Below are 14,095 nucleotides of genomic sequence, written 5' to 3' on the forward strand. Positions count from 1 at the left end.
ACGATATAAACCAATGACAGCCCAGTGAGAAATGACGTTTGTCTGACGTAAATACAGGATAGGCTCCAGCCCATGGACAGCCCAGCCCTGGCTACAGGTATCTACAACACCCACGTTTATTTTCTAGAAGAATTCTGGAAAAATAAAGTTCTGAAGATATTGGGATGGTGTGTAAAATGTAAATAAACACTGAGTGCAGTGATTTGCAGATCCCATAAACCCATATTTTATTCACAGTAGAACAATCAACATATATTAAATGTTCAAACTTTTATAAATGTACCTTTATAAAATAAAATAAAAGGGTAATTTTGAATTTGATGGCATCAAAACTTATTTTGATGGCATCAAAACTTATTTTAACAAGAGCCCATAAACATTTGTTAACTGAGGGGATCAGTTGTTAGACTTATGGGAGATGAATGCTGTACGATTTGTGTCTGTCCTGAATCATCTTTGTTGTACATTTTCATTTCATGATACTGTTTTCAGCTGGTGAAAGACCTGGGCTACGTCCACACGTACCCGGGTACTTTTGAAAACGCAGATTTTTCTATGCGTTTGCACCTTTCGTCCACACGTAAACGGCGTTTTCGGTCACTGAAAACGGAGATTTTTAAAAACGCCTGCCAGGGTGGATATTTTCGAAAACTCCGTTTTTGCATTTACGTGTGGACGAGGAAAACGGAGAAAACGCAGCGTCAAAGGTGTGCGCCTTTTTTGACGTCACACTGTGCGCCACGTTATTGTTTCGGTGAAATGAATTTCTATAATACTGTTACTGTTAATTGTACTCTCTGCAGTGTTTAAATGCCTACATATACACACACAGTTACTGTCCCTCCACACATACAACTCGGTTCTGCTTCTATGCCCCATCTTTGTTTACTATTTCCCACCGAGGCTTCTAGACTTCTGATTGGCCAACATTTCTACACGGTTAGGAATATATCGCCACCTGTTGCTTTGGCATGTTCCTAGCAGCGTTTTCCTTCATTTCTGCGTTTACGTGTGGACGGGATTATTTTTTAAAACGAAAACGGAAAATCTCCGTTTTCAAAAATACCCGTGTACGTGTGGACGTAGCCCTGGACTGGAGGCAGGCAACTTCAGTACCTGAACTCTTCTACTATGAAGCCATACTGTTATAATGCTTGGAATATAAAGTCTAGTGTTGTTGTGCTAAAATATATAAACCTGTGAAAAAAATGCTGTCTGGATGAGCATATTTTGTTCTAAAAGCTATATATATATTTCAAAATTGATGGTGCCTTTCCAGATGTACAAACTACCAACTCCATAGATACTTAAGCACCCCCATACCATCAGAGATGCATGCTTTTGAACTGAGTACTGATAACAAGCAGGATAGTCCCTCTCATCTTTAGCCAAGAGCAAATTCCAAAAAGAATTTCAAATTTTGATTTGTCTGATTGCAGGACAGTTTTTTATTTTGCCTCAGTCCATTTTAAATTAGCTTTGAAGGCATATAGAAGGTTTGCTAATGCTTAAAGTAAAGTAGGCTTTATGACACAAGAATGACACTTTTTACTGGCAAAACATCCTAAGGAAATGGGATGGGATACACAGACAATGGCTTTAGATTAGTCTTTAATGTAGATAGTTTTAAAAAAGTAAAAGACAAAATGTAAAAAAATAAATAAATTGAAAATAAAAACAAACACTGGGCACGCTGCTTTTAAACAAATAACTTGCACTGATGTAATGAAGTACTAAACAATGTGCTACTCCTGGTACTCAATAAGTATGGCTTAGACAACATTTGATAATGTAATTGTTTGTATTGTAATTATTTGTATTGTAATTGTTTGTAATGGTTGGCAAGTTGAATTCTGACCTCATCTGTCAGCCTGTCAATCACCAGTGGAAACAAGAAGTTACTGGAAACAACAACACTTCCTCTCTTGGCATCATATCATCTGCTTTGTTTAGATCCACAAAGACCTTCTTTATATGGCTCTACCAACATCCTCAAATAAAACATCTCATCTCTAGTGCTTTTCTCAGCATTAAGCCACACAAGCAAACTTCAACTCTTTCAGTTCATTTCCATTCAATTCAATTTTGTTTATATAGCACTAAATCACAACAACAGCTTCCTCAGTGCCCTTGAGGAATAATACAAAGAAAACAATAATACAAAGAAAACAGAGAAAACCCCAACAATGAAATGATGGCCTATAAGCAAGCACTTTGGGGACAGTGAGAACAGTTTTAATTTTAACAGGAATAAACCTCCACCAGAACCAGGCTCAGGGTGCAACCGGTTTGGGGTCCTTTCTCAAATTTTCTTGAGAGATTTTCCAGTTACTTTTCCTACGTTTCCTCCTAACCTCTCAATAAAAAGCCAACATATCGGGTATTCCTTCAGTAATTGTTAACTAAACTGATAGACGGGTGAGGTGAAAGATATTGTGGCAGGTCCACATAACAGTATCATTGAGGGGATTACCGAGAGTTGATTTTAGCTTGTGAGCATTGTGACCTGTGCGACACTGATGCTACTGCGCATGAGCACCACTTTTTTTTTCCTCTCTTTTTCTGGTCAAACAACACGTGCGAGGTATGACATTGAGTCTGCGGTGTACAAGTACACTAAAACCTTAGGTTTACTGGATTATTTGACAGAATAATGCTCTTCAGATGTGTTGGTGGAGGTTTTTACTCGTTTAACGTGATTTTTTTTTTTTAAAAATAGTTTGCTAATGCCTCATTAAGTGACCTTGAGTCGTAGCTTTAGTAACCTTTAGCTAGCTAAGGATGCTAAAGTGTAGACATAAGTTAAGTATAATGTCTTGATACAGTCATTTGTTATGTAACACTGAAAGGTACTGAAATGAACCGCTCATTTTCTTCAAACTTGGTTCGACCAAACCTGCCTTTGAGGAAACCTTCGTCGATCCCAGCGGGTCTTTGCGCTACATTACCTCCTCCAAGACACCTCACCATGCCCAGTGCTCCAGCCGTCCGCCCCCCATCAGGCGCCATTGTGGACGGTAAAAAAACAAACCCAAAAATGTCCAGCTATGCCGATAGTCAGAGATAAAACTGAAAATGAAGGAATCTGATAATTCTGTAAAAGATAATTTGCTCGTTTTGTTCTTCCTTTCATTTTGCAGGTCCCATAAATTCATCAGTGAACAGGAATAAATCTGGAGTATGTATGATTGATGGTTTTGTCGTTTGCTAGATCTGTGTGGGGTTGATTAGAAATACGTATATCAAAGGCTACCTTCACACTGCAGGTCTTAATGCTCAATCCCGATTTTTTGATCAAATCCGATTCTTTTGTCTGCGTGTTCACACTACAAATAAAATGCGACAGCAAATGTGCTCTAGTGTGAACGCTCAAAGCGGCCCGCATGCGCAAAAGAAGACGTCACACACAACGCGCTCTGTTTAGACCCAGAGCAAACAATATTGTTTGACTGATGGCCCTTAATATAAAGACTTCGGACTTTACGTTTCCCAATTTTTGCTTTAAGTTATTTTGTTATTTACATGTAAATAACCTAATAATTATCCTTAATGCTGTTTTAGAGAGGAGCGGTGCTTCAAAGGATAGTTGCAGATTTCTGTCAGAATCTGCAGATTATACAGTACAAATAAAATGTTCACGTTGTCTTCCCAACAGTTTCACTGACATCTACGCTGGATGGCCAGGAAGCGTTCGCGATGTCTTCTCGGGCGCCTCTCCGGCGCTGATAATTGGCGTCTGTCTTGTGTCAGTGACGTAAAAGACGGATTTAATGCGACATGACCGTTCAAACAGCAGTCGCTTTCTAAAACATCGGATATGTATCAGATTCAGTACCACATACGAAAGTGACCCAGATCGGATTTGAAAATATCGGATTTGTGCCGTTCACACTGTCATACCATGATCGGATATGAGTCGCATAGGGTCAAAAAAATCGGATTTGATGCGCTTTCGCCTGCAGTGTGAACGTAGCCAAAGTTAGAGAGCCATGGTTGAGATGGTTTGGGCATGGGCAGAGGAGGGATAGTGGATATATTGGACTCAGGATGATGTGAGTTATAAGGCAGGAGAAAGAGGAAGACCTCAGAAGAGGTTAATGGATGCACTGAAGGAGAACATGCAGAGGGTTGGTGTGACAAAGGAGGAAGCTATTGATAGGGTTAGAGTGAGACAGATGATCTGCTCTAAAAGGAGTTGGCAAAAGAAGTAGAAGACTGAATCGACATAAAAGTCAGTACTATTTTTGTTTCCCCTTACAGATGTTGGGATCTGGTCCACCATCTCTGACTGTACATTTCTGCTACTACTGTGGTCAGCAAGGTAATATGACAGTTTAAATGAGATGTTGTGTTTATGTGGCAGCATGGTTTTTTTAAGCCAGAGGCTCTTAATTTGTTGTTGTTTTTTTGATTATCTTTAGTGATTAGCACTCTCATTTCAGCGCTGTTGTTCTTGTGTAAGCATTTTAGTAAAGTCTAAAATAACAGTGTTCATTCACAGGCAATTTTCGATGCAAGCGTTGCAAGAAGGTGCCTTATTGTTCAGTGGCTTGTCAGACAGAAGACTGGAAGACCCACAGACATGTGTGCAAGGCCGTTGATCCAGAGCCTGTAAAGTAAGCTTGGGCAACACAATGTGCTACTGGCTGACAGTTGTTAATATTAATGAATGCTTAAATATCCATTTTTTGTTTTACCAGCATAGAATGAAATTGGATAGAATGCCCAATGTGTAATGTGAAGTTGTTTGTTTATCTTAATCTAAAGAGGGAAACCAGTGGAAGCAGCAGCTGTGCCAGCTAAAGAAGACAGAGCCAGCCTGGGGGAGCCGAAGGTAATTGCAATAGTTCACTGATATGCTAATGCAAGTAAAAGTTGAAAGCTTCACATTTGCACAATTTGAAATCAAAACTAAGTTAAAGAAAGTAATCTGTGTTATTATTTTTTTTAAATTTGTATATTGAAGCATGGTGAATCATCTAGCTTCCAGAGGGTTTATTTTAAGGACTTGCATGTAACTAAGATCATCAAGGGAACAGACATCCAGGTAAAATGTATCCAGTTTGCCTCAAGCTTCAAAAGTAAAAGCAGATTTTTTTGTGTTATTAAATACCAGAAGGAGTGATTTGGATTGTTGCTGTTTTTAGGCGTGTGTTGTAGAGTTCTACAGCCCCAGCAGGTTTTTCCTCGTCCCTCAAAGCCCTGAGTTGCTGGAATCTTTGCAGAGCATCAGTACAGAGCTTCAGAAAACATACTGCAGCTCCTCAGTGACAACATATGAACCCTGTGTTGGAGAGATTTGCGCGGTTCAGTTTTCCTGTGATATGGTGAGCCGAGGCCTTCTTAAGCAAGTCTGCAGGTTGCTATTTGTAATATTTACATTGGCTGTGTTTTGACTTGGGCCCCCTTTTGTTGTGTGTGTGTCTAGAACTGGTACCGAGGCCTTGTACAGACTTTGGCTCCTGACCATAAGATGGCTAACATCCTTTACATTGACTTTGGCAATGAAGAAAATGTCCCTGTGGATAGGATCAGAGCCCTGACGGCTGAAATCAAGCCCTTTTGCCCATGTGTGAGTGCATGTTTGCACAGTTTTTAATACATTCCCTGTGACATCCTGGCATTTTAAATTTGGTCTTTGGCTCTTTTATTTGCAGGCAATGGAGTGTCGTATCACAGGGGTTGTGCCGGTGGCGGGGAACTGGTCAGGCGAGTGCTGCATTGCTGTGAGACAGCTGCTGGCTGGCAAGATTGTCACAGTTAGGCTGGTGGAAACTGTAGAAGATGGTCGCATTCATGCTGTGGATATTCTGCTTTCCATGGGTGAGTTATATAAAACAGAGATGCACATTTAAAGGATCTACGGGGCGATCGTGGCTCAAGAGTTGGCAGTTCGTCTTGTAATTGGAAGGTTGCCGGTTCGAGCCCTGGCTCCAACAGTCTCGGTCGTTGTGTCCTTGGGCAAGACACTTCACCCATTGCCTACTGGTGATGGTCAGAGGGCCCGGTGGCGCTAGTGTCCGGCAGCCTCGCCTCTGTCAGTGCGCCCCAGGGCAGCTGTGGCTACAACGTAGCTTGCCATCATCAGTGTGTCAATGTATGTCTGGATGACTGAATGTAGTGAAAAGTGCTTTGGGGTCCTTAGGGACTAAGTAAAGCGCTATACAAATACAGGCCATTTACATTTAAAGGATCTACTGAAGTTAAAATCTTTAAGCCCAGCTCTCTCCTGGTCTCTTTCTTTTAGGAAAACAGTTGAGCACGTTCCTCCTTGAACACGGCTATGCAGATAAAGAGCCAGTCAACATCGCACCAACTGAGCAAGATATCAGTAAGATTCATATACAACATTCTTCAGTCAGTGCAATTTGTAACATTTAAAATGTGTTTTTGTAACCTGTTTTTTCTTTTTCTTCCCCAGATGCCATGATGAGCGCATCTTTGGAAAACTTCCGGTGCCTCTCTGATGGAAAAGATAACAATACCTGGGCTCAACCACCGGAGCCAATAACACAAGCGGTGGGTGATCAGCTCTCGGTTGTGGTCACCCACCTCCAGTCACCCACCGAACTTATCGTGCAAAAGGTGGAGAACGCTGGTGAGAAGCTGTTGCTGAACTATTAATGCAACTTAAATCACTCAACCTTTTTATATACCTTTAACCTGTGCTGAGACTTTGGTTTGCAGGACTGATTCAGGATTTGCAGTTAAAGCTGAGGGAACACTGCTCTCAGGTTGCAACCCCACAGAACTTTAGACCAGCTCCCGGCACAGTATGCTGTGCCCAGTTCTCAGGTATTGTAAAAATCAAGGAATTCTTTTAAACTAAAACCTAATCATTAGGGCTACAGCTGTTGATTATTCTAGTAATTGAGTATTCTGTTGTTGTTGTTGTTGTTGTTTTTGTGGGTTTTTTTCATCGATTAATCTTCACCTTTGGTGCTGTTGTTGTGGGATGGGGTCAAATTGATCCCCTCAGTGGTTCCAGGTTTCAATTTCTGGCAGTCCTAGTGAAATATGTTTAACAAGCTAATTCAGAGATGGCGTGTTTTTAAAATAATGTAATAAATGTACTTTCTGGCTCTTCGTGGTTTCTCTCCAGAGGACAAGCAGTGGTACAGGGCTAAGATTCTGGCTTATTCATCAGAGGAACGTGTCTGTGTGGGGTACCTTGATTTTGGCAACTCTGAGGAGGTCGGGTTAGGTCACCTTAGACCCATCGCTTCCTCACTCTTAGCCCTTCCCATGCAGGCTATTCCATGTGGTCTAGCAGGTATTATTTCCACTATGCAGTAGATTTTGAGTGCTTAGAAATTCTTAAGCATGTTAAGCTGTGAATGTGAGAGAGCTCAGTTTTATGCCAAATGTCATTTAATTTTTCACACTTGTCCTATTTTTACTTAAAGTTGCTTGTATACTTTGACTTAAAAACACTACATTTCTTTGGTGTTGCCTTTTTTTTGTTGTTGTTGTTAATGAGAAAATCATACAGAAGCACAAATAATTAGTGTGTCCCTCTGTTGTTTTTGGGGCCGGCGTCTCCAATCCAGGGGTTCAGCCTGTTGGGGAGAGCTGGTCAGAGGACTGCCTTTTGGCTCTGCAGCGAAGAGTGTCAAACCGAATACTGCACATTGAAATCCAGGGTGCACATGAGGGCAAAGCATTGGTGACGATGATTGATGAGTCCAGTGATCCACAGGCCAATATAGCTGAATTGCTGATATCCGCATGTTACGCTGCACCTTGTGCTGTTACTACTGATAATGAGACGGCGGTTACTGCAGAGGCCCAAGGTATGATGGATCTGAAAGTAATGGTTTTATTGGTTTTTTTAGTTTGTTTGGGTTTTTTCTTTTTTAATGGGGAGACTCATTTGGATTATTTGATGCATCTTGGGGGAAATGATGATGACGTAGAACTGGAAACCTGAAGCAAATATTCCTTTTTGGCAGAGACCTGTGACATTGACATGGACTTTCTTCTTGTGGTCGTAAATTTACCTGCCATAGTCACCACTTGTTTGTGGATAAGTTAAACATGAATAAGCAAAGCACTTTATAACTTGGTTAAATGTATATGTAATGTGGCTTCCTTGTTTCTCCCAGCATGTGAGCCTCTAGTTTGGTCTTGTACTGAGCTTCCTTGCAACAGCCAGGTGGTGGCACTGTTAGTCACTGTCGTGGAGAACCCAGCAGCGTTTTACTGCCGCATTGACAATCCTACAGGTATTGTTTCTTTAGCCTAAATAGCCGCCATTTTTACCCATAGCAGCATTGTTTCGGCAAATATACAGTCTTTTCGTTAATAACTACTTATTTTTAGATTTTAAAGGCAGTAAATCTATATCATCTTAATTGGCCTTGTATTCTAACTGATTGTCAATCATGTAATTATTCTGCAATATTTTCCATATATTGTAAAAATGTACAGTTGCATTAGCACCACCAATTTAAAGATAAATGTTAGCAAAGTCTTGTTTTATTTAGTGAAAAAACATTCAGATGATGTTGAAAAGAAAAGTACAGATACTTTTAATGAGACCACAGTAATAAATAAGCAGAAGAGAATGGATGGTAGTATGGGTCTTTATTGTCTTTGTAAGCAGAACAAACAATATGATGAGGTGGGCAACCCCAACATGGTGTTTACAATCAAGCAAAAAATGCAGAACAATACCTCTAATAAAATGCCAGTAATTAAGCTATAAATATCCAGTATGAAGAGAGTAACAGCATGAGTCAGAGGATTCATTTATTGGTGCATGCATGTGTTATCTGTGTGTGTGTTTGTCAGACCACCAGCGCCTGAAAGAGCTGGGGGCTCAGTTAAAGCAGCATTGTGAGGCTGAGGCGTCACCTTTCGAGCCCAAGGTGGGAGAGCCCTGTTGTGCCCTGTTACCTGGTGAGACCATCTGCTGTACCACTGACTTTTTAAATGTCATCAGCTCAGCAGCAGATTGCTAAAACATGACACAAACCACAGTTTATTGTCACTTGAAGGTTCAGGGATTTTTATTATAGCTGCTGTTTGTCTTATAGAAAGTCCAAATATGACAAAGTTTTTCCCTGCACTGTGGTCTAAATCCACTCATAATGAATCTTGTCTTTCTTTGTGTTTGGGGCATTTATGGGACATGATGTGCTATTTGTTCCCCAGAGGATGGAGCATGGTGTCGGGCTATGGTGACGGGGCTGTCTGATGACAAGGTAGCTGTGAACTTTGTGGACTATGGGTACAGCTTGACAGTTGAAAAGGGCCACCTTCGATCCATTACAGCCCAGCTACTGACTCTACCCTTCCAGGCAGTTCGCTGCTGGCTAACAGGTAGTGTGTGTGTGTGTGTGTGTGTGTGTGTGTGTGTGGTTGAGAGCTCTGTTTCACAATATGAAGCATATTTGATACATTTTGTCTTGTATTTTATTGGGGCCATGTGAGAAATTGTCATATATTTTGCCACATTCATGGAGAGACTGCATTATAGCTTTGGTACTGTGTGAAAGCCAGGCTGCAAGTTTGTTCACGTTTGAATAAAAAAACAATCAAACAAACATTTAAAAGGGTAGATTATACTGAGTGGTGTGTTTGATTTTTAGGCGTGGAGCCTCTTGGATCAGGGTGGAGCAGTGAAGCTGTGCTATGGTTCCAGACTCAGGTGTATGGTGAGCAGCTCTCTGCACGTGTCCTCTCTGTCACTGAACAGGGCTACGGTGTGGAGCTGGAGAGCAGAGGAGTAAGTGTGGCGGCTGCCTTAATTTCTGAGCAACTAGCTAAAGTTCCTGGAGAGACCGCCAGAGAAACGCATGGAACAACAGGCACTGCAACCAAACAAAGCGTGAAGAAAAATGAGCAAGATCCCTTACAAACTCAAGTCTCCAGTCAGACAGAAGTGTCCACAGAAGGTCAGCCAAAGTGTTGGAAGTCCTCAAGATGCTGGTGGCGATTTAGGAGGCTTATTTATAATGTTGCATTGTGGTTTCAGTGCCATCTTTTCCAGTGGAGTGGAAGACTGTGGAGCTGCCGCTCAGTGATACCTTTCAACCTTGTTTTGCGGCCATCATTAATCCTTCCATCTTTTACCTGCTGGGTCCTACTCAAGGTTGAACCAGTTGTCTCCTACTGTCTTATAAAACATATGTACATAACATAGAAGTTGCTGTGTCCTATGTAATTGCTCTCTATGCTCGTGTTTGTTTGTTTGTTTGTTTATTTATTTATTTGTGTAGTGGATCAACAAAAGCTTCAGGAGGTGATGGTGGAGCTGGCTGTCTACTGCAACAGCCAGGCCACCTTGTCCACAGCCGTAAAGGGCAAACCAGCTCCTGGGGCTGCTTGTTGTGCTCAGTTCTCAGGTGAGTGAAAACACTGTCTTATTAGATACTCTGTTAGCACGGAGGTCCAGAGATTAACTTAAACTTGACTGTTGTGCGTCCTACTGCCTGTTACAGTGACTTTGAAGGGGTTGGTCACAGTTACACATTAGAGTGCATTTTACACACAGTGCATTTTAAGATCACATTTTGCTTAATGTTTATTTATTTCTAAGTAAATGAGAAAGAGTAAACAGTTATGCACATCTATGCATGGTAATTACTTAATGCCTCTTTTTCCAAGAATCATAGTTCTTAAATGGTTTTTATGGATAGGTGAGAGTTTTTCAGTTATTTTTGCGAGATCCTCAGACCCTCTTAAGCCCTCATAAATATTTCTGAAGGTCTTCTGCAATCAGACGAGTGGTTTGATTTGCTTTTCTGACGATCCTACAAGCAGTTTTCTGTGAAAGTGCTCTTGGGCAATTTGACCTCTGCTGTTACTACTTAATTTGAAAACACTGCTGACCTCTTATAGCCTTCTGCTGCTTTGTAGGCATCAGGTATTTTAATTTTAGGCACTTGCTTTAGGGTGTTAACTAGCTGCTTAGTACGGCTGAGACTGCTCATTGTTGAATAAAGTTTGAGGAGTAATTTTAAACCTATGAAAGCTTTGTCTGAGCCCTTGATGAAACTTACAAGAGCTAAAAAATTTTGGAAACCTTTTCAGGGTACTTAGGTTTAGTACAAAAATAACACACAAACCTTAATTAACATGTTGAAAAGACTCTTTTCTAGCTTCATGTCTTCTGGAGATCAGTTTCGTCTTCACCCTCATGTGCAGAGTAAAACCTTCTGACCAAACATCTGTGTGCCCCTGTCTACACATCTGCTGAAGTGAGGCAGCGTCTGATCTTAAACAGTATCCTCTTCGTCCTGAAGATTCCCTGAAACTTGTCTATGAACCAAAATTGGCTCAAGTTGTTTTTTTTTTCTTACTACTTTGTATTTAATTGTTTTTCTAGTTTAATTTTGATTCGGTTTCAATTTTAAGGGTGGTTTTGGGGTTCTTTCAAATGTGCAGTGTGGTTTTTTTTGTTTTTTTTTTTATTGTTTTTTATTTTAATTTCAGTTAAGTTTTTTTCTCACCTAGTTTTGATTTTTAGGTAACTAAAACCCTGCTATACACACAAAGTGACCAGCACTAGTTCACCATTCGCAGGCAATGCAGTAACTGTTTCTAGCCACAAGGGGGCAAATGGGTTCTCACGAAAGTTGATGCATGGTACTTGAAGGCTAGTCCTGAATAAGATATTCACAGATAATCTAATTTTATATATTTCGCCTTGCTTGACTGAGGGAGACTAATTTTCACATCTCATATTGCTTTGAGGAAATGTTGTTTTCTAATTTTCATTTAATAAATAATGTAAACATGGTAACAAAAAAATCAAGTGAGGACAGAATTGCTGTTCCACTAATCCTGTTAGTGTATATCCAGTTTTCGTTGCTGGCGGTCTGGAAGCCCCACCTGAAGTTCTTGCTCTTACAGAGCTAAGCTGGTAATTTCATGTCTTCTAGTAGGTATAATTACACTGTGTGTGTGTGGCTTTAAACACAGTATACACAGAGTAGGCTTTAGCTGGGGTTACATTCCACAGTCCAGCTTACGGGTCTGTTTTGATTGAGCTTTTAGTGCTTGTAAGGTCAGAGGAGTTGTATATGTTTGTCTCATGAGGATAAATGTAATTTTTCATTCAATGCTGAGTAGTTTGACCATTTTGTTTTTTCTAAATTGTGTTGGAATTCCTGTGACTACAAAACAAAATGTAGAATTAGACTTCTTTTTTTTTTCTCCAGCTGACAATAACTGGTACCGTGCAGTAATCCTAGAAGTTGGTGAGAAAGAGGTGAGTGTCCTCTATGCAGACTATGGCAACAGTGAGAAGGTGGCATTCTCCCGGATCTTGCCCATCCCCATCAACCTGCTGGAGCTTCCCTTTCAGATCACTCGCTGCACCCTCGCTGGTAAGGCAGCACAAGTATTCTTTGTAATTTTCTGGGCTTTGCTAGTTTGCTGACTCGTGTCACACTGCCTCATGTTTGTTGATAGGTAAGGAGAACTTTCCAGCAGAGTGGCCTCAGGAACTGCAGCTGATATTTCAAAACGTGGTCTTGGATGGGGTCCTCGCCACAGCCCAGCACTTTAATGGCTCTGCTAACGTGCTCTCACTCACTCTGCCCGCTGAGAAGGGCGGGGGAAACGTCACTGACATGATCTCAGAAGCTTTACATGCCCAGAGTAAAAGTAACCCTTGCACAACCTCGACCCAGAAGACTGACAAAACTGGCAGCAGCACATCTGTCAACACTGCAGCCCCACCAGACGGCTCTAAGCCCAAATTGGTACCCGAAAACCAAAAAGAGCCGATGAGCACCACAGAGCTGGCAAATACTCTGGATGCAACATCCCAGCATCCTGAAGAGAAGATGAATATTTCTGCAGCAGCGGCCTGTGGTTCGTAATAACATTGTGATTGTAGGATTAAGTTACTGGTTTCTTTTTAGTGTAAAGAGAACTGACAAAATGTATCCAAAATAATGTGATATTTTTAAAGTGCAGTATTTTACTTTGCTTAAGTATATTTAGGTTGGTAAAAAGATGTGTGTCAAGTATGTAATTGATAACAGGAATGGATCATTGTTTTTTGTTCTTCAGGAGAACCAGTGAAGGAGATAACTGAGCAAATAAAGCCACCAATCCAAAATACTTACAACAGTAATGGTGTGTATGTTTTAGATTAGAAACTGAATCGTTTTCACCTGAACTGACATGTTTGAATTTCTTTGGACATGATGTTTTGTTGTGCGCTGATTAATTTGACTTAACCTGATTCTCTTACCGCTCTCATTCAAATCCTAGCCCTTCAGACCTCAGGCTGCTGCTGTCTGACCCTGAAGGCCAAGGTCAGAGTTGATCTCACAGTTTTGATTAACATTAAAAAATCTTAAATGGCACTATTTTATAAATTCTTTTGTTAATACTACAAAATGTCTTTGTATTTTTCTCTAAAATTAAATGCAAACGAGCGACTGCTTTATCTGCTCTTCTCTTCCACAGATCGATAAGCTGGAAGAGCTGATGAAGCTGCAGCTTTCGCTGATCCAAATGTTTGTTGGACAGAAGAAATAGGATTCAACAGTGTTGTTCACCACGTTTTTGAAATCAAGGTTGTTGTTTTTTCCCAGATTGTTTCTCCCAAACTGAATCTCGTCTCCAGAAGCTGCCAACCAGCTTGTGTTTGCTTTCTCCGTATTTCAGAAGTCTCTTTGTACCTTTTAATTTTGTTCCCTTACCTGTGACTTTCTACTCTTATGTGCCTCTTTTTCTTATGTTTTTAATGTTTGGCTAAGCTGAAGTTATTTTTTGTGTTTGTTTTTCCTCTGGAAGAAAATGCAGAAATTCAGCAACGACATGTTCAGCTCTCGTTATCTTTGTGTGTCTCCTGTAAGTGTTGTGGCCCATGCTGTGCTGCCATCTGTTCCTTTATACAGTCCTAATAACCTGTTCAGGTGAGATGTTCACACTGACTCATTTCTGTTATGACATGTTTGAGTTTTACATAAAACTTTGTGGAAAAAAGACAATACAGCCATGATTGTGTTCTTTTAAGCTGGTGGATTACTAAAGCTTTCTATACAGTAAACCAAAGGGAAAACGTTGAACTTGAATGCCTCTGTAGTTTCATGTGTCTTTAGTGGTACCAGGATGTAAAACTATCTAAGCC

At 40.7% G+C, this 14,095-nt stretch overlaps 1 protein-coding gene across 2 annotated transcripts; it reads left to right on the forward strand.

Annotated features, from left to right (window-relative positions):
- Positions 1-57: 57 nt before the first annotated feature.
- Positions 58-13,955, forward strand: tdrd1 (tudor domain containing 1). 2 transcript variants are annotated; one of them, XM_005471264.2, is made up of 26 exons: positions 58-97; positions 2,850-3,017; positions 3,141-3,178; positions 4,261-4,321; positions 4,502-4,616; positions 4,768-4,834; positions 4,967-5,047; positions 5,148-5,327; positions 5,429-5,572; positions 5,658-5,823; positions 6,248-6,331; positions 6,422-6,598; positions 6,688-6,795; positions 7,103-7,273; positions 7,551-7,793; positions 8,106-8,225; positions 8,794-8,901; positions 9,157-9,324; positions 9,594-9,899; positions 9,980-10,096; positions 10,224-10,349; positions 12,168-12,335; positions 12,421-12,825; positions 13,027-13,092; positions 13,231-13,274; positions 13,429-13,955. In XM_005471264.2, exons 1-26 carry the CDS (start codon positions 73-75, stop codon positions 13,498-13,500), a joined length of 3,528 nt encoding a protein of 1,175 aa, XP_005471321.1. In that variant the 5' UTR covers positions 58-72; the 3' UTR covers positions 13,501-13,955. The 2 variants fall into 2 exon arrangements, with proteins under 2 accessions (XP_005471321.1, XP_005471322.1); XM_005471265.4 differs by lacking the exon at positions 58-97 and adding an exon at positions 2,433-2,584.
- Positions 13,956-14,095: the final 140 nt, after the last annotated feature.

The sequence above is a fragment of the Oreochromis niloticus genome, linkage group LG8, assembly GCF_001858045.2.
Source record: "Oreochromis niloticus isolate F11D_XX linkage group LG8, O_niloticus_UMD_NMBU, whole genome shotgun sequence".
NCBI lineage: Eukaryota > Metazoa > Chordata > Actinopteri > Cichliformes > Cichlidae > Oreochromis > Oreochromis niloticus.

What these genes read in the sequence shown, in the direction of transcription:
- tdrd1 (XM_005471264.2), top strand. Translation starts at nt 73, where the DNA reads ATGGACAGCCCAGCCCTGGCTACAG. An exon ending in ATCAGGCGCCATTGTGGACG is followed by an intron (nt 3,018 to 3,140) that starts GTAAAAAAACAA and finishes TTCATTTTGCAG; the next exon opens with GTCCCATAAATTCATCAGTG. An exon ending in GCAAAAGGTGGAGAACGCTG is followed by an intron (nt 6,599 to 6,687) that starts GTGAGAAGCTGT and finishes TTTGGTTTGCAG; the next exon opens with GACTGATTCAGGATTTGCAG.